The 24724-nt window shown below is 36.5% G+C and overlaps 2 protein-coding genes across 3 annotated transcripts; both read right to left on the reverse strand.

Moving 5' to 3' along the window:
* Window positions 1–660: 660 nt before the first annotated feature.
* Window positions 661–6942, reverse strand: gprc6a (G protein-coupled receptor, class C, group 6, member A). Its single transcript, XM_051866601.1, has 6 exons — window positions 6252–6942; window positions 4828–5125; window positions 3989–4750; window positions 3704–3895; window positions 2490–2613; window positions 661–2225 (listed from the first exon to the last, which is right to left on the reverse strand). Exons 1-6 carry the CDS (start codon window positions 6461–6463, stop codon window positions 1183–1185), a joined length of 2631 nt encoding a protein of 876 aa, XP_051722561.1. The 5' UTR covers window positions 6464–6942; the 3' UTR covers window positions 661–1182.
* Window positions 6943–9535: 2593 nt separating this feature from the next.
* sphk2 (sphingosine kinase 2) lies at window positions 9536–23113 on the reverse strand. 2 transcript variants are annotated; one of them, XM_051865452.1, is made up of 8 exons: window positions 22956–23113; window positions 20279–20461; window positions 18874–19432; window positions 16900–17049; window positions 16672–16766; window positions 16160–16275; window positions 13024–14758; window positions 9536–12129 (listed from the first exon to the last, which is right to left on the reverse strand). In XM_051865452.1, the coding sequence occupies exons 3-8, from the start codon at window positions 19325–19327 to the stop codon at window positions 12067–12069; spliced, it is 2613 nt and encodes an 870-aa protein (XP_051721412.1). In that variant the 5' UTR covers window positions 19328–19432; window positions 20279–20461; window positions 22956–23113; the 3' UTR covers window positions 9536–12066. The 2 variants fall into 2 exon arrangements, with proteins under 2 accessions (XP_051721412.1, XP_051721411.1); XM_051865451.1 differs by having other exon boundaries at window positions 18874–20458; window positions 22956–23018.
* Window positions 23114–24724: the final 1611 nt, after the last annotated feature.

The following is a 24724-nucleotide window of genomic DNA, read 5'->3' on the forward strand; positions in this document are numbered from 1 at the left end:
GGTGACATTTGAGAAATAAAAAGAAAACATAAACATTTTGCATTTACACAAAACTTCAGAGAGTAAGACATACAAATACCACCCAAAATGATCCAATTTAAAATGTAATGTAAAAATATGCATTCAAAGTGAGCTATATGACTGAATCAACTTAATACTGTGGAACAATAACACTTTATTGTCTTATGTAACTGAATGCCTGAGCTGGACTTAGTGCTTAAGTAACTCATACAAAATGAGATGATTGAGGAAAAAAAGGTTTCACTTCAGTATGACATAAGAAACTTGACCCATTTCCCTGTCGGAGACGAGAGTTTGGGGCTGTTATCAAGCCTCTGGCACTCTCAATGTCTCTCTTAGTATCAGTGATGTGTTAAAGAGTCAGTCACGTGAAATACAGAAGAGCAAACAGACAGTTTCATCCAAAAAAGGATGTGGATGATGATGTCAGTAAATCAATAGGAAAACGACCAGCTTCCCGACAATTTATTTTAATAAAGTAAACAATTTTCAACTGATTTTTTTTCCTGAATAAATTAATTTGATATGAATAATATTTAAGTTAATTTTTCTTATAATAGCCTATAGAAACTAACATTATTTAATGTAATGAAATTCAATTAAATTAAGTTTAATACGTTTATAAAGTAATTAAATTAATTGTTAATGTTGAAAACAACAGTTTATTGTTAGTTTAATCATACATTGACTAATATTAACAAATTAAACTATTGAGATTTTGCTACAATTAAACAATTTATACACAGTATACATCCATATACATTTAACAAATGTGTACATTTTACAAATATTTTTTTTCTTTCCAGATGATGTTGGATATGCAAAATTAAACAGGTAACGGCTCAGTTTTACATTAATTAATGCATTAAGTATCATGAACTAACAATGAACAATGAAAGTTATGTTACATTTTTTTTAAATTAAACAATTTATATACAGCATATACACAATACATATAAACATTTTTTTTTTTTTTTTTTTTTTTACAATTAAATTAAAGTATTAATCATCATTCAGATTGATCATCATAAAGCTAGGTATTTCTTTTAACTCAGTCTATTTAAGTTAACCCTCTGGGTTCTGAGGATTTTCGGGGCCCTGGAGAAGTTTTGACATGCCTTTGACTCATGATCATGAATTCTTACATCCAGGTATTATTTTTTAAGGTGCAGTATCTATTTTTGGTTCAGAAACTTGTTCCTCCTCAGGCACAAGTGATGGATTGGATATAATGTAGACTGAATTCTCTATTTTACTCCGTGGCTCAGTTCCATTCAAGCCTCTGATGTTCTCAGCACTCTTTCTAGCGTATTCATAAACATTCTTCATGAATGCGTCTTTGGTATTGTGCTCCTTTTTGTAAATAATTATGTAACATTTCGGCAAAAAGTGGCAGCTCAGGATTCCATAGTTTGAAATAAGAATAACAACCACCTCCACAGCCGGTACATATTTGCCACTGGTGGTGACGTGCACAGGGATGAAGATGACCCAGGCCATGAGGTAGATGAGCATACCGAATGTGATGAACTTGGCCTCATTATACTTCTGCGGAAGTTTTCTGCCTTTATAAGCAAACGTGAAACATATAAGTGCCAACAAAACTACGTATCCCAGCATTAACCCAAACATCACAGTTGAGCCTTCTTTGCATTCCAGCAGAATAACTTTGGGCTGCACTACTTTGTCTTTAAAAGGCCTGTACAAGGTCAGCCAAACAGTGCAGATGATGATCTGCAGCCCTGTGCAGATGCAGATGATCACGTATGGCTTGTAGAGCCTGTCCAGTATCTCCTTTAGCTCTAGATTCATCTGGAATGCCAGAAGGATCTTCAAGGACTTGACCAGGATGCATGAGACACACAGCGTGAAGCTCAGACCAAAAATAACCTGCCTCACCATACACGTCCAATTGGTCGGTTCACCCACAAAGAAAATGACACTGACAAAACTGCCCAGCAGCGAGAAAAGAATCAGATGACAAAGGGGTCCGCCTGCAGCCTTTACCACCGGAGAGCGCCTTTGCCAGAAGAACAGTGCAGACAACGAGAAGAGGAGGAGGATGCCGAGGGCTGCCAGCGACAACAGAGCGATGGCGAACCCACTCTTCCACTCAAAGTACTCATAAGTCTTGGGTTGACATTCTGAGCTATTATCGTTTGACCACATACTCTTAGTGTCACACTGGGAACATGAATCTGCATCTGAAAGACAATTAAAAACATTTCATTTTAGTGACAGTTGGGGTTAAACTTGAAATGAAGATCAGAGAATTTAATCTTAAAGGTGCGGTCGAATAAGCTAAATTTTTCCTGGATAAAAGGTCCATTGTTCATTTTCAATAGCGTAGAGATGTATGATGCATTTTTTTTGGCCCTCATACGAAATGTATTTTTGCCTGCTAAATTTCGCCCAGCAAAGATGAATTTGAGGGCACCTTTAGTGTAAAGTGACATCAAGGAACTTACCTGTGTGGTTGGAATATTGGTTTTCCGCGCAGGCAAGGCACTCGTAACAACAAGTGTGCTGACCCTCTGCTGTTTTTTTGTACTGCCCTGGCTGACAGGTGTCTGAACACTTAGATACCACATTCTGAGAAGAAACAAGTGAAACATTGCTTAAGAGAATGCTTTATAGAAAATACTGTTTTGGCCATTTAACACGAAATGTGTTCCACAGTGCTGGGGAATTCTTCAGGCATGTTTTTAAATGTTCAATTTCCGTTGCAAGGTTCATGTATGAAACATTAAAGAAACATTTAATAAAGGTCTTCTGAAGCGAAGCGATGTGTTTGTGTAAAAAAATATCCATTTTTAAACAAGTTATGAAGTCAAATAGCTTACGCTCCGTCATCCCTATTCAACTTACTGAAAAAGCGTAACTGACGCAACGGCAGTTTACACTTTCTTCGTAATTTGAATACGGAAGGAGGTCTGGGGGAAGCTTGATATTGGACTTCATAACTTGTTTAAATATATATATATATATTTTTTTTACACAAATGCATCGTTTCGCTTCAGAAGGCCTTTATTAACCCCCCGGAGCCGTGTGGAGCACATATTTATGATAGATGGGTGTGGATGGAAGCACTTTCTTCAGCTCATACTAGTGACCCCAATTCACTGCTATTATAAAGCTTGGATGCGTCAGGATATTTATTAATATTTCTCTGATTGTTTTCATCAGAAAGAAGAGAGTCATATACACCTAGGATGGCTTGAGGGTGAGTAAAGCTTGGGCTAATTTTCATTTGAAAGTGAACTAATTCTTTAACTGACAGTTTGGGGAGTTCCAATTTCGAGGGAGGACCTGATTTGTCATGACACCGCTTCGAAGTTCGAACACACCTTAAATCTGCAGTGGTCAGGTGGTACAGCAGCCAGTTTATACGTTGTAATTACAAGTTCAACAAGCACGTGAAGGCTTTTTACAGTTCAAAATCGTTACGGTATTACGACATGGTGTGAATGCACCTACTAATGCAGGAGACACTGATGCAAAACACATGCTGCGAGGCACTGAAAATGGAGATGTGACAGTTTGCAAAAACAGCCATTGACATTAATAATAAAAAAAAGTTAATAATAACAATAATGCATTTATATAAACTGTAAAGAATTAAGCCTATACAAAATCCCCTGTAATAACACATCCAAATAAAACATTAAAGAATAGAATTTACCTCAAAATCACTTAGATTCTTGCTTGTAAAAGTGAAACTGCTTTTGGATGGATCGTATTCTGCTATTTTTCCATGTCCTTCTTGTTCATCCCATAGGCAGATATCATAGCCCAAATTAATGTCACCATTCTCATCGAAATTGTACTTTACTCCTTCTTTCTCAAAAGTGACATTCCGCAACTGTCTAAGGAGCTGAAACACAAACATGCAACGATTTTTAGGATGTTAATTGTGACAAGCTAAGAAATCAGTTTTGAAATTGGCAGCAAGTGTCTTTTAAAATACCTCCCAGGGCTGGATAGGTGTTGGGGTCTTGCATTGTCTTATTACGCATAGTTCAGCTACAGCATTAGCGATAGCACTGACTGCCATCTGAATGTTGAAGACCATTTCCGAATATGTGTTTTTGATCAGTTCCTGTACTGCTTCTGCAGCACTTTTTATACCAGGTTGATTTAAAAATTCCTTCAGGAATGAATTGTTCATCTTATCTTCACTTTTAAACTGTAGATCCTTAAGATACTGTTGAAAAGGTGTAACATTTCCACTCTTGAAGGTGAAACCCAGTACTGTTCCAATATCTGAGAGGTTAACATCTTTCAGAATATCTTTAGCAGTCGACCAGCTATCGCTGGCCACCCAAAACTTATTATTTGAAACATTCTTGCTCAGTAGACCCTTAAATAGCAACTTCATTTGAGATGTTCTAGCAAATGAGACCACCACATTAACCTTCGTATTTTTTTCAATGATGTCCACTGTCTTGTTGATGTAGGTGTTTAATTTTTGTTCGTTTGCTAGTGAGTCTGGTAGGATCGCCTTAAAGGCCACACAGATTCCTTCGGTTTCAGTGTGGTTAACAAAACTTTCCATGGCAGAACGCCCATAGTCTCCATCTGTAATGATAATGCCAACCCAGGTCCATTTATTGTCCTTCAGAAGTTTTACCATGGCATGGGTTTGGTACTCATCAGTGGGGACGGTCCTCATGAAAGCTGGGAAACGACTTTTGTCACTCAGAATTGTAGCTGTAGATGCATAACTAATCTGCAGAACAGATAAACAGACAATATTACCCAATCCTGATTTTGAGCTCTACGAGTGGAGAACTTGCAAGAGCTTACCTGTGGAATCAGCAGAAGGTTGAGTTCTCTGGCAATTGCGATGGAGATCTCAGAAGAACTGGTCCCAATGACCGCTGTTATAGGCTGGACAGGTTGAGAAGAGTTTGTTGGTGAATCACAGTCTAAGAACGGCCGTATGAGATCTTGGACGGCCCAAAGTGCAGTCGTGACATCAGAACATGTGTCATAGATGCGGTATCCAAGAGTAATGTTCAATCTTTTCAGCATGGGGGAACTGTTTGCCATTTCCACAGCATTAATCATAGCTAGAGCCTGAATTAGACCTTTTGAGTCGAATCTAGAGATAAACAAAACCACACAGAGATGATTGTGACAAGATTCTTCAGATTAACGCATAAGATACTCTAGAGAAGACTTTAGTATGTACATAATGATTATTATGCATCATCCAATATACTTTTAGGGGAAATAAATGGGAGCACTTGCTAAGATGACCCCTACCTGGGTCAAGAAGCTCTCCAAGGTAAACTTATCCCAGCTCTCATCTGATTTATTGCATAATATGTATAAATCAGATATAATTTATTTTTTATAATAATACAAAAATACAATGTAAATGTATGCATTTTGGCAGTTTAGTTGAATAATGACAGACAAATCAAATAACAGAATTTCAGTCAAAGAGAAACATCTAAATTACACTATAATTACATAACATATGTAATTTTACAAAAAACATTATTAATAATTAATAATGAGAAATGTTTATTAAGCACCAAATCAGCGTATTAGAATGATTTCTAAAAGATCATGTGACACTGAAGACTAATGCAATTCAGCTTTGCCGTCACAGGAATAAATTACATTTTAAAAAATATAAAAATAGAAAACAGTTATTTAAAATTGTAATAATATTTCACAATTTTGCTGTATTTTTATCAAATAAACGCAGTCTTGGCGAAAATAAGAGACATACTTATATATTATTTCAGATATATATATATATATATATATATATAATTAGGCTACTGTCCCAAAACTAGTGTACACATTTTAATTGAAGGGATATGAATTCAAATCAAATAAATAATTACCTATATGGTATGATAAATAATGAAGATGTTTGAAATGTGCATTTAATTAATGGAATTATTAAGTAATAACTTTATAAATTATAATTAAATTAAATAATTAAAACACCAGCAACAACTGCCAATGGGGGCTTGACACAATTTTGGGTCTAATTTTAACTGCTAACTTCAAAATAAAAACAATTTTTACCCTACAAATATTTTATTGTAATGTCCATAAATCCCTATTAACAGAAGAAGAAAAAAACTTTAATGTCCAACATATAATCACAAACTTAGACAATGACAAAATAAGTAAGTAAATAAATAAGTTCAGTGCAGTCCCCTTTTTGTCTGACCTTCATGACTAAATTCTCCACAATGAACACTCACTTGCTGCAGATGGGACGCTGAGGAGGAGAGAAGCCATTTGCGGCAGTGTAGTTCACTGTTGTTACTGCCTCATGGATGGGGAAAAGACCTCCAATGATGATGTCTCCAGGGGCTGATGCTCCTTGGTAGGTGAACTGCGCAAAAGAGGCTTCTGTGACTGCCAACAGCACAGACAACATGAGAAAGAGGCTCGTCAAATCCAAACAAGCCATCACTGCTGTAGGCTGTTTTCCCTGAGTTCAGCCGGGCGACTGACAGGTGTGCTCACATACATCTTTGTTTATAATACACATACGGCTTCCTTCATGCATAGCTTCAGAAAAGTAAAAAAAAAAACATTGCACACCTCCCACACATTTCTCCAGTCCCTCCCCCACCAAAAAAGCAGGTATCTTCCTGTAAATCAGGTGAAACCTAACCAATGCCATCAAACGTCTTAACAAAACAACAAAAGGGCTGCAAGTTGTTTCTTAATACACATGTTTACAGGAGAGAACAATAATTCAAAGGGTTGTTAAAGTTGTATAATTGTCACTTGAAATAAAATGAACGTTAACTAAAATACAATGGGAAAAATATGTAAATGATTACCAAGGGAACATTTCTCAACTTGTTTTACTAGAATATCCAAAACTGAAATAAAAATTCATAAATGATACACATTAAAAAAACTATTGAAACATACAACCAAATTATTAAAACTTTAATTTCTAAAATTTAGTTGAAAAATAAAAACTAGTCAAAAATTTTAATATCTACACTGTAAAAAGTAATACGCTATATCTACTCCATAAAATTTTGGCAGATTACAAGCAATATTAACAGATTACAAGCAATATTATTAATTAAATTCAACAAATAGAACTGAGTTAGAATTAATCAAATTAAAATTGCTTAAAATTTAAGTAAAATTTAAACAAAAATATCTAAATAACAGACAGACTTCAAAGATTAATCAAGAACTTTTTATTTTTTATTGCCGACATTGAAGACACCTGATGATAACAAGTTAAATCACTGAAGGACAGAGAAACACACAAATTAACAGAGGTTTAGATGTTGATTTTATTGGAAAAGTTTGGTCACCATTATGGTGATCAGTATTTCATTTAGTTGCCCAGTTTGACTTATTGCTTTTTAGGTCAGTTTGTGGTTTTTGTAATGGTGTTTGCTAATTTTACACATTTTAAATGGTTGACTTTTAAGGAATTAATTTGATTAATTCTAACTCAATTCTTATATGTTGAATTTAATTAATAATATTGCTTGTAATCTGTTGCCATTATTGAGTAGATAGAGTGTATTACTTTTTACAATATATAATAGTAGCTCAATGATACCAAAATAACACTTATCCAAACTGAATTGAAACCTTTAACTGTACTTAGATATAAATTCTTCAGAACATCTTAACATAACTTTATTATAAAGTTATGTTAATGTGTTTATTTTTTATTTTTTTCGTCTCAGGGGGAAAAGGATAAGTTAAAGAGTGGGTAACTGCAAATACAGAGGTCAAAATAAACCGTTATCACTAATATAAAAAAATAATTAAATAAAAATTTAAATAAAATTCATGCAAATTGAAAAAAATATACTAAACAATGACCTACAAAAAACAAGACAAAACAAGAGAAACTTTAAGTAGTGCATCAATATTATTATCAACACCATTCATCTTACTTTAAAAGGTCACAGTATTTAGCCAATGCTAAAAAATTATCTTGAAGTGCAAGTAGCTTGTTCACGCCACCTTGTGGTGAGAGCACGCAGATACTTCCATAGCTTGATATTTTTAAGATGAATTGAAAATTATCGCTGCCTGTATTTGCAGTATTTCTGAATCACAATTTATCTAGGAACAGGGTTAGTGTCAAAATCTGACTCCCGTGAGATTATGACTCCCCTGTACCTTCCTATGAGGGCAACAGCCTCCCCCCACCGAATGAACCAGAAGCAAGGAACTCAAGATTTCAAGAGTAAGATTTCGATACAACAGTTGTGAGAGACAGAAAAAGCTGGATTAGCGAGAACTCAAACAAGATAGACATGTTACATTGAGGTTAAAAATGTGAAACAAGCCAGACAATTGCAGACTAACGCTAAAAAATGTATTTTTGTTTCGAGTGTTTATCTTGTTTTAAGGCTGAATGCTTTCAATATTGTAATCGTCTGTTTTTCTAAGCGAAAGATTTAGTTTAATCTACATAAAAGATTAAATATTTACAACTCAAATCATGTTTCTGTAGCATTACCACAAAATACTTTCAAAAAAGTCAAATTGTGAGATATAAAATTGGCAATTGCAAGATATGGTCACAATTTAGAGACATTAAGTCATATAATATTATAAAAATCTAAACTTTTTATTTAAACTAATACTGAAACAGGCCTTCATATTTTAAAGTTGGGAATTACATTATTAAACGTGGTCACAATGGAGAGTAAGCAACAGGGAAGTGGTTAAATTAGCCAGTAGGCGGCCAACAACTTCACACAGGCAGCAAAGGCAAGACAGTTGAGCAACTCCCGAGAACAAAAGAGCACCAAAACAATGTATCGCTTCTAGGGGAAAAGGAGAGAAGGCGAGTGGAGGGAGAGGGAGAGGGCAGTGCAGGCTAGCTGTAATCTACAGGAGCAAAAGGGCAATGTACTAATCGAGTGGATACTGAAGTACAAGTGGGAAAACAAGGGAAAAATAAACTGCTCAAAGAACTGATAGGAAGGCGGAGACACTACAACAAAACAAGATAGTGGCTGAACCATGTAGTGGTATGTGGAGATTAGTAGACTGAAGAGAATGATGAAGAGCTGAAAGAAAGAGAGGAAAAGAGTCGGAGACGACGGCTTCCTTGTTTACCATCTCATGCAAACCTGATAACCAGCAGGAGACAGAGAAGTGAAACACTGGGCTGTCAGCCCACTGGTGCCTTACTCATCTTGTCTAAGGGGAACTTGCATTGTTTTCCACCTCTGAATCAGTTTTGTATTAATTACAAGTGATTGTGCAAAATTGTCACATGTTTGTCGTAGTTCAAGCTCCTTTTTGTTCTCATGTACCCTTGAGAATGTGCTAATCAAAGGGGAAAAAACATTCCTAAATGGACATTTGTTGAAATAAACCGGAAGAAAACATTTATCCTCATTGTTCTTGGTGATACCTCTACAGAAAGCAAGAGTACAAGACTGGAGAACAAACATGCAAGGGTTCATAGTTAAATTTTATCTGAAACTAAAGTTTTAAACCATACAGAACTAGGAGCTGTAAATAAAATGTATACATGTTTAATATAATATTCTTTTAATAGTAATTACAATCTTAATACAAGCATTGCAGAATGAAGAGACATCTTAAACTGGTATTTTCAAGATGGACAGCAGCTTGATACCAAATTTATTAGATCACTCTAAAGCATGGTACAACAAAAGAAGGCAGGAAATATAGGGAATGAATAATAACAAAAAATAACTGGCCATCTGATTGCAGCTGAAAATCATTTTGAGTACCCAGACTCACAAACAAAACAACTAGATTTACATATCAGCTGATGCTTAAGAGCTGAAGAGATCAACAGAAGAAGAAATTATTGCACTAGAAAGAACTAAACAGCTGTTCGGAAATACCAGTCGAGTCATTAGAGTTACATATTATTTACTAATCATTGCAAATTCAGAAATGAGAGAGAAAAAAAAAAGAGAGGTTGGAAATGAAAAGGATAGAAGAAATGCAAATAGGGCATTTCTCCAATAAATATTTAGGTAGAATTCAAAAGCACTGGAAAGGCTCTTTTGCAATCGTAATCAGCTCCACAGCTGGACTTTCAACAGGTCTGTTCTTTTACAAAGCTGAAGTTCCTGTTGCTCTAGTGACTCAGTGTTAATTGTTTTGAGAGAAAGACTAAAATGTTATCAAGTCAAGTTACTGATCACTATGAAATAGTCCTCGCCTAGTGTTTAATAAATGAATCTTTCAGGAAAAGGATTTGCACTGGCAGTTGATCATTAACTTCCGGTTCCTTCATTATTTATCTGAGTAAAATTGAGCAAACACTATGCAAATTTGCCTTAACTCATAGAAGACAGTGATTAGCATGTTTCGATAATACCGGGGGGAAAGAAAAACCCTGAAGTGAAAGTTTTCCAAGCTTTCTTTCTACGTTCATTACAATGCATATAGCTAGTTACCAATTAATGTCATCATCATGATTGTTGCATGCTTTTTACACAGTCTAGCAATGCAATATATATCATAACAGTCCATGTTTAACTGTTCCGTTTTAACCACACAATGATTGTGTCCTAAAAATACCCGCAAAATGGATGCAAGAACTGACACATTTCTGATCAGTCTCATGAAACAACGGTTTTCAGGGCTGGACGGAGACTTATTTCAAAGCAGATAAATCTTTGCTAAATGAGATTTCAGATTAAAGGGTTAGTTCACCCAAAAATGAAAATTATGTCATTTATTACTCGCCCTCATGTCGTTCCACACCCGTAAGACCTTCGTTCATCTTCAGAACACAAATTAAGATATTTTTGATAAAATCCGTTGGCTCAGTGAGGTCTGCATCGCCAGCAAGAACACTCCCTTTTTCAATGCTCAGAAAGCTACTAAAAACATATTTAAAACAGTTCATGTGACTACAGTGGTTCAACCTTAATATTATAAAGGGACAAGAATACTTTTTGTGCACCAAAAATAACAAAATAGTGACTTTATTCAACAATATCTAGTGAAGGGCGATTTCAAAACAGTGCTTCATGAAGCTTCAAGGCTTTACGAATCTTTTGTTTCGAATCAGTGGTTCAGATCGCATATCAAACTGCCAAACTCCCGTGAACTACTGAAATTTCGAAACACTTATGACGTAACGAAGCCTCGTTTACTGAAATCATGTGATTTTGCCGCTCTGAACCACTGATTCGAAACAAAAGATTCATAAAGCTTCGAAGCTTCATGAAGCAGTGTTTTGAAATCGGCCTTCACTAGACATTGTGCAATAAAGTTGCTATTTTGTTTTTTTGGTGCACAAAAAGTATTCTTGTCGCTTTATAATATTAAGGTTGAACCACTGTAGTCACATGAACTTTAAATATATCTTTAGTAACTTTCTGGGCATTGAAAAAAGAAATGATCTTGCTGGCAATAGAGGCCTCACTGAGTCATCAGATTTTATCAAAAATATCTTAATTTGTGTTCCGAAGATGAACGAAGGTCTTACGGGTGTGGAACAACATGAGGGTGAGTGAGTAATGACATAATTTTCATTTTTGGGTGAACTAACCCTTTAAGTGTGACGCACACTAAGCAATTACGTAAATTAAGGAGGGTTACATAAAATTCAGACATGGATAAGGCATTCCAGGGGTACCTATTATGCAAAATGGGTGGAGCCATAGTTGAATGTGGGTTTGTGTATTTTTATTTTTTTTTCCTCACTCTCTGAAATAAGGCAGGATCACTGTTGAGAATCTATGCACAAATGCATACTAAAATGTATACACCATTTGGACACATTCAGTTTCGCCATTTTCCTCTTATGTAGACATTGCTGCATTCTCTCTCTCACTACTGGGTAATCCAAGTATAATCCTACAGTCATGCAATAGGCCACAAGTTTTCATCCCTTCAATAAATTCAAAAATACTCCTTGCATATGCAGCTTGAATAAGCAATCCCTTAGTTAATCCCAGTAAAAGTAGTGATTGCAACTGCTGGCTTTCTGTTTCTCTCTCCCCCAGTATGCGCATGGCAAAATGTTATATAATCCAGAGCGTCACGCTAATCCCTGCCCGTTCAGTTCCAAACAGGTCAGAATCTTGTAATCTTTATTCCCGAGTCCCCAACAATTAAACGGGCTATGGAGGGATGAACCTGGGACAAAAGAAGGTACAATCAGATTTGTAAAAAAAAAAAAAAAAATAGAGCTATCAAAAATCAAAATCAAAACTTTAAAATCAATCATTTTAAATGCTTATAGAGAATTTAGGCATCACAACATCATAATGTACAGTTTGAAAATGGATAGTGATTATGAGATTTGCTAAAGATTTAATAGTGTTATTAATAGGGCTGGGACAATAAATCAATGCATTGAGAATCGAGAAATGATTCTGGATCGATTCTATGATCTTCCGAATACATCGCGATTCTATCTTGAATCGATTCTGAGCTTAGTTTTTAACAGTAGATGGCACTGCATGCTTACTCTGCTTACTTCCAATTCCTTACACACACCACTTGAACCTTCTATAAAAGAATCATTCATAAAGTTTGAAAAAGTTGAAGAGAATTACAAGGGTGTTTGCACTGGGCTATTTACATTATTCTCGTGTCATTGTGCAAGTACATTCTCAGACTCAGCCGAATGCACGAGCACTCTTTAGCGCGCTTCTTTATGAGAATTTGAGTGAGCGGTTAAAAACTAGCCTAGCGCGCTACCTGCTGTTAAAAACTAACATCAGAATCGATTCGAGAGAGAATCGCGATGCATTCTGAAAATCTCAGAATCAAGCACTGATTTATTATCCCAGCCCTAGTTATTAAATTATTACTGTTTAACATAGTTAATCAGTGAAATGTATTTAATGTTTTTTAATAAAGTATTTGCAAGTGAATGTGCGGTCATATCTCCTTTACACAAATCAATGAAATATCAACATCAACAAATACAAAGATGAAAAAAATAATATTTAATTTAACTAATGATAACTAATATGGTACTAATATATTGTGCATCCCTACTTTCACTAGTAGCTCTCTTCTCACCTGTGCCTGCAGAGGCCCATAGGGGACCAGCTCTCCATCTACAGTGAGGGTTCCTCGTGGCGAAAGAGGCTGAAGGCGGAATGCCCGAGCAGAAACATGACTGACATAAGGAGAGCTAACAGACATATGAGCTCCTCTCTCCATTGCTAGGAACAGTCTAAGCAGCGTTGCCCGGGAGATACCAGCCCGTACAAATGTCAGATGGATCAACCCATCATCAAATCGAGCCTGAGGCGCAGCGAGAAGATCTGCTCCCAAGTGGGACTGGTAGATGGCCAGCACCAAGACAAAATCGCCCTCAATATGGACCCAGTCACGTGTAGGGAGAGGCTGGTCCAGAGGAGGTAGCAGATCATCCTCTGGCAGGTTGATGGAGGATGTCATGTGAAGGCAGTTCTTCAAGGGTCCTGCAGGCTCTGCAAGGTCAAAGTTGAAGGAAGGGGTCGGTGAATGAAAAGAAGGCGATGGGGAAGACGAGCTGGGAGTGTTGGGACGTGGTGCGAGATAAGAAGAGTGGGGAGAGGCGCAAGATGGAGACGAAGGAGGGGTCGGGGAAAGGGACAGAGAAAGGGATGGAAATTTTGGAGGGAGAGAGTTTGAATGCGATTGATGGAGAAGGGAGAGGGGGCGTGGCCGTGAGGGGTTCTGGTTCTGGTCCAAAGTTTTAGGTTTGAAAGCTTTGAAAGGAGACTGACGGAATGGAGAGGACGAGATAGTGAGGGCTCGCTCGCGAGACTTGTCCAGAGGAAAGGCATCTCTTTGAAAGTAGGTGCCATTTAGGTCTTCGTCTTCCTTCCCATAGGCTGCCACCTCCAAGTCTTGGTCAGTGTCTGCACCAATTGGCTGGCTGAAGAAGGCATTAATTATCTGGCTAGAGGGGAGTGAGTTTTTACGTAATGTGCGTTGGAGGTCAGATGGCGCCGTCTGATAACTCTCGTCACACTCATTTACCTCATCTCTGTCACTCAAATCTCTCACTTTAATCATTCCTTGTCCATCTATCTCATCCCCACCTGGTTTATTCTCTTCTTCTATGTTCCCATCATTCCTGACTATGTTGTCACACTCTTCCCTTTCAGTTGATTCTGAACTGGTCTCTGATGTCTCCTCCATCTTCTCTTCTGCTTCCACCTCTCTCTCTCTGTCTTCTGCGAGACTGCTTGCTCTCACTACTCCAACCCCTCTTGCCCTCTCTCTCCTCCTCTCCCTCTCCCTCTCTCTCTCCTGCCTCTCCCGTTCTCGTTCCCTCTCTCTTTCTCCATCTCCTTTGCGGAGACTTCTTTGTTCACTCAGGCCCATGTCGGAGCAGGTGCGATGGATGGGCGTGCGACAAAATCCCTCCAAACCTTCGGTAATGCTGCGTGAAAGCGGCCTTCGGGGTGGCTGAGGCGTGGCATCAGGGGACGGGTTGAACATATCAGGTGGCAGGTAGGAAAGACGGCCTTTATAGGAGCGCAGAGAAGCCAATCTCACCAGTGTTCCCAGTGTAAACCGTGCTGAGCCCAGCCCTCTGTAGCGCTCACTCTCTATGTCCACGTCAGACACAAAACCCCAGGCCACAGAAAGGAAAGAGAAAAGTCTCTTGGGAGCAGGTGGGTGCCCATTCTGATTGGATGTGGATGATGAAGCACATGGGCTGGTTGTAACAGAGACCAAGTCCATCGGTTTAACCCCACCCCGGCACAGCAGAAAACAGCAGTTGAGGAGGAGAGGCTCCCGAAGGCACATGTCATATCTGAGAAAAACAAAAAATAGATTCAATCACATTTAGAACACAAATAAACCTCAATTTTCTTACTATCTTTACTTAAAGGTGTAATAGGTGATTCTCTACAGAAACATTTTTTGTTATACTGGTTGAAAGTCTCCTCATATCCTGATAGCAATCAATGTTAAACGTGTAGGACCATAAATTGTTCATCCAATCAATATATTCAGTCCGAATGAAATAATACTTGTGACACTTTGCCGAGAGCAGCTGTGTGTGTGTGTGTGTGTGTGTGCGCGCCTTCATGTGATTTAGAGGAGGTGTGGCTTTGGAGACTCTCTGAAGGGAGGGTGTTATGATGCGAAAGCTAGCTCGCTATTGCTTGCCTCTTTGAAAATGTCCTATTGCACCTTTAAAACATGACTCAAAAACATTATTCAAATATGGAAGTGAATCAGCACAACAGATTTTGTCTGTGAGTGTAAAATTAGGTACATAGCTATCAAAACACCTACACAGAGCAAACAACTACTGAGAAATGTATGAAACTCATTTTAGTTAAAGGAAATGTGAGTTCTCTTTAACTGACACAGATTTTCTTTAACCCCGTTTCCACCGCTTGAACTTTCCACAGGAACTAGGGACTTTGAGGTGGTACTTTGTGTGTTTAAACTACAGGAACCACGGACTGAATAAAGTTCTGGTTAAAAATTCTCCCCTCAAAATGTCCCTGCTCAGGATGTAGTACTTTGAAAGATCAAGAACTTTTGGGGGTGGGACTTGGGTGCTGAATATGCTGATTGGTTCATTTCACGCAGCATTTTATTTCAACCATCGTTTTTTAAAGTCTGTTGCGGTGCGTGCAGTTAGAGTTGTTTGCTATTCGAATCAATATTGGAGTTTAAAAATATAACCGATGGACCTACGACGAGCTTTAGGCATTATTAAGCTTATATGCAGGAACTGGAAAGTCGCGGCCAGTCCTACGTCACCGGACTTATCTTCACAGTACTTTAGACCGCTATGGAAACGCAGACAACAAAAGGTCTGGGGAAAAAAAAAAAGTTCCTGGGACAAATTGTTCTGGGTAATTTCGGTGGAAACGAGGCTTTCGTTTTCCTTTTTAGTAATAGTAAGCTTCAACAGCAAGCAAAGACCCTTAATATGTTGCAGCATGTACACTTTTTTGTCAAAGCATTTAAAATAAATTGTACCTAAAAGGCTTGCAAATAAAGTAAAAATAAAACCTCTGTCATTTACACACCCTCATTATAGGAAAAATAGCAACAAATGTGTATGGACTGTGGGTAAGTAGATGACAGAATTTTACATTTTTGGGTAAACTGTTCCTTTAAAAATAAGGGAGGCTCTCTGAAGGACTAGAGTTTCACACAATGTGTCCCAAGTAAGCTCAAGTACATTTCATACCCTGCATAGTGGTTTATGGAACCAGCAAGTGCATTTCCAGAGCCACAAGGCAGAATTCCCACTGGAGTTTTTATTGCTTGTTCCCAATCTGTCCTTTCCATAAGGCCATTTATCACCTGCAGAAAGAGGACACACAGATTAATATGTAAATAATGTGTAAATAATATCTTATTTTTACATACAAAGCCTGTGCTTGATCAGTCAGCTACTACAGAAATAAAACTTGTGTCATTCAGAATGTTCTACACATCCCTGGCCCCTTCATTTATTAAATAATTTGGTAAAATTTATCATGTTTACAGCTACCAACAGGGTATTGTTCTTAACCATTTAATGTGTTTTACCATGTTTAAATTCATTACACAGAATTCCACAGACTGAAGACAGGAAAATTACCAAACAAATTTCCTGCAAAAAGTCAGTAGATTCCATCTGGGATTTGTAATAAGTTAACTAAATACATAATGTGACACAGCCACATGATATTCACATGATATTGTTATGATATTCACCTCGTGCAAGAGTCCATCTCCAGATACAATGATTATTCCATCCCATTCTTGTAGTGAAATCTCTCTGATTAGCTCACGTGCATGATTCCGACGCTCTGCACAACAACAAAACCACATGCATCACATTCGTTCAATGCAATAATTCAGATTCTGACCACTGTTGGTGTGAGCACTTCAATTTATTCAGAACCATTTGTAGCCAACAGCATGTGTGCGTGTTGTTCTTACCTGTCTGTATTAGGTTGTAGCTAATGTTGGCTTCTCTTATCATTGGAAGTATGTGCGTTTGACACCATTGCATTGCCTGACCCCGGCCACTGAATGGATTGACCAGCAGCAACAGTCGACGGGGACGGGGCAACATGCTTTTGCAAAATTCTGTGCAAACAAAAACAAGCAAGTGAGGATAAGGCCTTCATTCTCTACGGCTTAATACTAACATTAAGCTACGTCCTAAACCATCTGAAAGTAGACATCATGATGTTTTAGTAGATGTGAAAAATAAGTACACATCAAGATCACATATCTGACCTTCATTTCACATAAATCATTATCATTATCATAATAATGATTCTAATAATCATTTAAGTTCTCCTTTTACAGTATTTTTCCCAAAAAAAACATAATCATGTAGTTTCTAACATTAATGGTTCAACTGTGTGGAATCTGAGAACATTTTCATTATGTTCTGGGATTTGAGAATTTGGGATTGGTCTCATCTATTCAGAGCACAGTGCATGTATAGTCCTGATCTTAACCTAGATGTTATCTGGCTTTTTTTTTTTTTTTTTTAAGATTGAAGACTTCTTCCTGAACTTCCCATCACGTGCTGATGACCGATTCATGTATTTTGAAATTGAACTGAGGCAAGACTTTCAATCTTAAAAACCTAAATTCCTTGATGTTGAAATGCTGTTTCAGTTTTGCTTCAAATTATAGTTTAACCAATCAGTATAACTGAAATGATGATTAAATGACCTTATATTTAAAACTAAATTACCAAAATACCCAGTTTTAAAGGAATAGTTCACCCAAAAATGAAAACTGTTATCATTTACTCACCCTCAAGTTGTTCCAAACATGTATGAGTTTCTTTCTTCTATTTTGAAGAATGTTGATAACCAGACAGTTTGTGGTAGTCATTGACTTCCATAGTATTTTCTTCCTAATATGGAAGTGAATAGCTACCGTCAACTGTCTGGTTACAAATATTCTTCAAAATATCTTCCATTGTGTTCAGCAGAAGAAATAAATTCATACATTTTTGAAACAACTTGAAGGTGAGCAAGTGATGACAATTTTCATTTTTGGGTGAACTATCCCTTTAATGGGGTGTACTTATATTTTCACACCACTAGACCTGCTAAAAAAAAAAAAAAAAAAAAAAAAAAAAAAAAACAGTAACATCCTATAAAGTTATTTTAATGATTTACTGAACTGCAACGACTAGCACTGACAACTAACTACAGCACAGCAGTTAAAAACAGGGACAGAGCGACAATACTCAGCATCTGGTAAAGTCAATAAAGCCTGCTGTATTGCTACCGAACGATCTGCACTACTCAAAACAGGCTGTATTTTCCCTGCCGCAGACCCACCCATTCTCTGACCGTCAATGACAGCATGTGGTACACATTATGAGTGAAAATAAAAAAAGAAAGGAAAAAAAGGGAGGGAACAGTTAAACTCTTACTCAAATATATGCAGACAGACATGATTCATACTCACATAAATTTAGTGCACTATAGAAAAAATCAAAGTGGCATCCTATTTACAAGACATACTAATGACAACATTAATGCAACATTATGAATTATAATCAATTAGCAGCATCCAGCATCCATTTTATTACTATTATTTTTACTATTTTACTATCATAGTATTTATTGTTTTGAATTGGCTTTTATTTTTATATTTTCAGTTTTCAATTTAATTTTAGCTTTAGTAATTTTGTTGTTAAAAGTGCTTTTGTCCTTAAAAATACTTCAATTTATTTTATATTTTTAAGTTTTTTCTTTTTAATTATTTTCATTTTTATATTTATATTTTAATCACTGAAAATTATTTGTAATATATAAAATTTTATGTTTTTTTTTTCCCATCTGGGAGGCTTCAGCGAAAGCTTTCCCACAAACATAAGCACAGACACACATAACTACCTGAAGACAAAGCAGCTGTGAATGATCAAACCCTGACACCCACCTGTAGTGGAGCTGACATCCATCCCCCTCAGTAGGCTCTGTATAGCAGCGTTCCATTTCTCCGCCTCAGCTCTGCTCTCTGCCAAGTACGCCCTCACCTGTCTGTGTCTGGAGACGCCCTTCCGGCGTTTACCCGGGGGGTACCAGTAAAGCACCAGCAAAGGAGGGGCCGGCGATCGTGGGCAGCTGCATCCGGTCAGCTCTGTCAGCGGGAGGATCAGCCTGGACTGCTTCCCAGCACGTGGAGACAACCGCTGGACGTGGACGTGAGTTGGTGTGAGAGTCAGAGCATAGTTGGTGGAGGCAGGGCTGGAAGGTAAAGACACACCTCCAGGGCTGTTGGGGTTGCTGTTGCTGTTACTTCCACTCCCTCCTCCGCTGCTCCAACCGCTGAACTGTCCATGCAGCAGGGCCTCCTCGGTCATGGACGGGCTTTCGGGGCCTGGGGAGCGCATGTTCAATGTCTGGCCTCAAAAGTATGTTTGGACTATACAGCTTGAATGCCTCATGCAGAGGCCTTTCTTCTGCGTTGTAGTGAGATGTCTTTCTGGACGGATGCCCTAGACGTTTGGAGATGTTTTCAAATGTGTCAGCTTTTTAAGCCCAAATCATGGGCTTTGCGCAAACTTAATGTTACACAAGTTATAAATGATGAAAGTGCTTCATCAGGCATCTATTCAAAACAAAAAGAAACTTCAGCAGGCTTTTCTATCCCTGATAGTGTTAAACCTTTCCCATCAGTGCATTTTGCCTGGAAACAATGCTAAATCCTCTTACGATCATCTGATCAAAACACAATACACAAAAGATTTCCAGTTTAGTATTGCTAGTATCCCAACAAAAAAATATTTGTTTTAAAATCAAAGATGCACAAGAAGCCAGATTATTTGCTTTTCTCAAATGTGTTTTTGACTTCACCGGCAAAATATCTCACAATATGAGAAAAGGCATAAGTCTTTTGTCAAGGTTAAATTGAATTGTGTGCGCATCTACATAAATAATCATCAAATGAAATTTCTTAAGTTACTAAATTTTGTACTTTCTTACAAGTTGTTTAAATAAAATTGGAAGCACGGTTTCAATTAACAATGCCTTGTTTAAAGGTCAGAGAACTTACAAATGGCTAAAAATAAGCACACACTAAGGTTAGAATAACCCTATAAATGCTACGAAAATGTTTAGTGACAAACAAGCACAGAGAACAGAGGTAACGGCCCGGCCGAGGGTAGTGTTTGAGGAGAACCAAATGAAACCTTATCAAGGTGGACAAATAAAAATACAGTTCCTCGCCAAAAACATCAAGGTTAAGGAAGTGATAGAGATGAACAGGGATGTCACTTCTGGTTTTGGTCCAAAACAGTGTCAGGAATTGTAGTAGTGCTGGGAAATCATGTATTCTATCTCACCCAATAAAAAAATGCCATAAAATCCAGGATTTGATATCCATGAACGTAGAATTCTATTCAATCCTGGCAGGAGAGTCCTCAAGATGGGAAATAAATAAAACTCAGAATACAGAAAAAGGAGTAGTGCTAGAACAGGGTCTCAAGTCATGGTTATCCTCTTTATCCGCTGTTGTATGTGCCCTGCTACATAGAGAAGGTTTGGAGAAAGAAAGACAGACAGACAGACAAAGATTACCTTTCAAAGTTTAAATGCAATATTATCTTACAAAGCAATATAGCTAAAGTAATATATTATTCTGAATAGGAGTTATATATCAATAACTGTTTTCTATTTTAATTATTAGGGAGGGAAGTATTATTCCTGGGATGGCAAAGCTGAATTTTTAGTCCACGTGATCCTTCAGAAATCATTCTAATATGCTGATCTGGTGCTCAAGAAACAGTTGTTATTATTATCACAGTTAAAAACATTTGAGCTGCTTAATATTTTTGTGGAAATCATAATAATTTTTTTTTTTTTTTTTCAGAATTCTTTGATGAATAGAAAGTTCAAAAGAATAGCATTTATTTGAAGTAAAAATCTTTTTTAATGATGTAAAAGTCTTCACTGTCACTTTAGTATTAATTTCTTAAAAAAAAAAAAAAAAAAAAAAAAAAAAAAAAACATTTACTGTCCCCAAACTTTTAAACAGTAGTGTATCTTATGTATTAGAACTCAAGATCGTTACTGCCCTTCTAATGTGTTAAATAGACCCTTGACCTGCACCTAACCTTACCAGACTTAAGTAATCAGATAACTTATAGTGCAATATCAAAGGTCTGACATCAGCAAAAAGAAACATGCTGAACAATACGATTCTGTTTCTCAACAGAAAGAGTGTGGCAACCGTTGGAGAAATGTGAACAGATGGATTTATAGTCTAAATACAAAGCTCATTATTCAAAATGTCCAGGTACCTGTGGTTTGCCAGTGTTAGGCAACACAAATACGAAGGGCTGTCATTTTGAACCAAACAGAGTGGGAAAAAAAAGAAAAAGAAAAAAGGCTGGGGTGGAATTACACCTGTCCAGCATCAATCTTGGATGAAACCACATATGTAAATTCCGCGATTGTGCCTGAAACGCAACACCAGGACTGCGGATGAGTTCTCAACTCAACAAATTCAACTCAATGGAGAACAGGAATGTCTGAAATGCGACCTGACGACAGATTCAACAGATTAAGATCTCATAGTACGAGTTTATGGCTGACAGGAAAGGGCTGCAGTTAAGGGGCCTAATAATATATCGACACAGTCTATAAACATCTGGGGCGAGACGGACGGCTATGTCGGATGTTTTAGCTGTAGTTCAACATTTAAAGACATTGTTTTGGAATTCAGCAAGTAATGCTCAGTGGAGAAATATGCAACTCTTATCACAACTATCATGCACTTTAATTTTCTTCCGGTCTTGCTTGTTAAGACTCATGTGAAATCAATGCCTGGCAGATTTCCATAACTATTTAAGAATATAACAAAACAAAACCAAGCTGTGATGTCCACTTTGCTTCCATGTGTCCTTGAAAAGCTGAGCTAAGACACAAACAAAAAAGGTGCATTCCTCTCTAAAGCTGCCTCAAGCTTCACCTTTCTAGAGCCAAAAAGAGCTTTGTTGACTGTCTGGGCTTCTCACACACAATTGCACACTTTGTCCCTTTTATCACCATGACTTTTTACTGCATCAATGATATGATAGTTTCAAGATTTATTCAGATACACCAAAGCAATTCTGAAGCCTTTGACTTATAATTACTCAGCTGTGACCTCACAGATCATAAAATAAAAACACTGATGACCTTTACACACAGTTATGTAGGTCTTTCTTTAGGCGACCAGTTATGAAATCGATAAATTCACAGGCCTACACATAAAATAAAAAAATAAAAGAATTGCTTAGCAATCAAAATCAGCAAAGGTAAAAATACAAAGCTCTGTTTGTAACACTAAAATCTAATAGCAGTCTCATACAATTACAAAGTGTCTCAGAATGTGACAGGTGGCTAGTCAGCTGTCACAGTCACAAGTTCATTTAAGTGTTGCAAGGGGGCTTTTAACATCATCTGAGTGAACTTGTATTAAATTAGGGATTTATATACAAAAGCTGCTCATTTAGTGAGATTTGGGTATTATGATGCATGATCATAAGTGAATGAAGAATCAAGCTTATATGCTATCTTAAAAGGGTACTATAAAGTTAACTGCAAGCAAAACGTTACTTTAAAAGATCAAAGAAACTAATGGCAAGGAAATTAATAAGTATACCTGCAGTTTCTTAGCAACTCAGAGCCAAACTCGCATATCAACACAGTTAGCTGATGACAGGCCAACACAAGGAACTAGAATATCATGATATGTGTATGAATGGATTTGTTTGTACTTAACGGTAGCAGTTATAACCTTAAAGCTGGTAAAGATAAAACACGGTTTTATCGAGGAGAAGAAGAATGTACTCAGCAAACATGCCATTTTAAACAGCCAAGCAGACGGGAGCTCAGAGACATCAACCTAAAAACGGATCTGTTTCTGTTTAAATTCTTCATCAAATGGGGCGACCTAGAAACTTTTATGTGCCTTACATAGTATAATGACTTTAACAACAGTAATAAACGACAAAGCGAAAGTAATACAAGACTTACCTGTTTTTTTCTGCCCCCTCTACATGGCGAGTTTTCCAGCTTTCCTGAGCTGTAGGGGAGGCACGAGCGTTTTCAGGAAGTCTATTGACGCGGTAGGCGGAGAAAAGCGGATGATTGACGTGATAAACGTACAATCATAAAATACAATCCGTCTGGCCAGCCAATATCTTGGAGATAAAACACTCTTTTGCTCGATACTCCCAAGTGCTATCTTCAGTGCTGAGAAGCCTATTTGCTACATGCATGTTTCTATTTTGATTATTGGTGAGAGAGATATTTTGCATTAATTTTATTGTAAATATACAGATACAGTTAATATTTCAGTTATATTCACATACACAGTCACATTGAGCACATTTGAAGTTAAATCACAGATATAAAAAAGAAAATGCAAAATAAAGATGATATAAAGATTTATAAATAAAGATTATATATATATGTATATATATATATATATATATATATATATATACAGTCAAACCAAAATGTATTCAGACACCTTGAACATTTCATTCATTAATAGAGTTTATTCACTATAGTTAAAAAATGGTAATAAAATATGACAAGATCTCAGAGTTAAACAGTGTCAGAAAAAAATAATTATGTCAGATAACATTTAAGCAAAACATGGTCAGGTCAAAGTGTCTGAATAATTTATGAATTTATGATTCCAAATTTGTTATCAATTTTACTGGTAGTCCACTGTATGAAGAATTTTTGGGTATAATATGTCACAGTTTACTTTATTTTGCTATCCTCACTTACATAAATGAACTATAGTGTCCTGCACCCACTAGTAAAAAATATACCAAAAATATCAAAAACATCTGAATAATTTTTGGTTTGACTATATATATATATATATATATATATATATATATATATATAAACTGATCATATTTTAGATCACATTTGTTAACAGATATTAAAAGAATATTTTTTATAAGGAAACTAAATTAAATGTTTAATAAAATCATAATAATTGAATAGTCATTTATTTAGTAACCAAAAATAATATAAAATTCAAAAATACTCTATAAAGATTTTGAGTAAACTGATAAAAACCAAAATAAGCAAGGGATTGGTGCAAGGTTTCACAAAGAGAACATTATACATAAAAATGTAAGTATATCTTCATGGGTAAAAATAAAGAATTAATTTTAAAGAGATTTATTTTAACTCATCTTCCAGTTTATGTTATTAAATAGATTGCTCCAATAAGAAATGGTGGAGGGGGTAGAAATCACATATTAAAATTTTATAATTACAATTATTTCTAATTTTATAATATAGTCTAGGAAGACAAACAATTGGTGAATAAAATTATGTACTACTATTATTAGTAGTATAGTTATAAAAAACATACAAATCCCCATAGGACTAGGGCCCACAATAACTATATTAATTTTATTAATGTCATTGGTATTTTGTACTTTGAAATAAAATCTGAGTAATTAAATAAAACCCCATCATTATTACTCCCTCAACTGACTGAATAGATTATTCCAATTATGAATTTTTCCTTTTTAAACTACAATTATTACAAACGGGGAGGAAAAAAAACCTTGGGAAGAAAAATTGTGGTAAGACCCCAGGAGAAATAAATTTTTGTGAAGAGAACGGTCTTTTTCCGTAAATATAACCTTTCACCCAATATTTCATCCAATTGGATCAGCGGTCCAGCGGAAATGGTCACAACTTGAGAAATGATTGACAGACATTTTTAATGAATCATAAGAACGGAAAAAGACGAGAGGCGGGATCTTTAG

This window comes from Ctenopharyngodon idella, chromosome 16 (genome assembly GCF_019924925.1).
Source record: "Ctenopharyngodon idella isolate HZGC_01 chromosome 16, HZGC01, whole genome shotgun sequence".
Taxonomy (NCBI): Eukaryota; Metazoa; Chordata; class Actinopteri; order Cypriniformes; family Xenocyprididae; genus Ctenopharyngodon; species Ctenopharyngodon idella.

Coding starts and splice junctions, on each gene's coding strand:
- gprc6a (XM_051866601.1), bottom strand. CDS start 6,463: ATGGCTTGTTTGGATTTGACGAGCCTCTTTCTCATGTTGTCTGTGCTG. Junction 4,751..4,827: donor ACCTTCTGCTGATTCCACAG/GTAAGCTCTTGC, acceptor TCTGTTCTGCAG/ATTAGTTATGCATCTACAGC. Junction 2,614..3,703: donor AGAATCTAAGTGATTTTGAG/GTAAATTCTATT, acceptor GTTTCTTCTCAG/AATGTGGTATCTAAGTGTTC.
- sphk2 (XM_051865452.1), bottom strand. CDS start 19,327: ATGCGCTCCCCAGGCCCCGAAAGCCCGTCCATGACCGAGGAGGCCCTG. Junction 17,050..18,873: donor GGATGTCAGCTCCACTACAG/GTGGGTGTCAGG, acceptor TTGTTTGCACAG/AATTTTGCAAAAGCATGTTG. Junction 16,276..16,671: donor GAGATGGACTCTTGCACGAG/GTGAATATCATA, acceptor CTCTTTCTGCAG/GTGATAAATGGCCTTATGGA.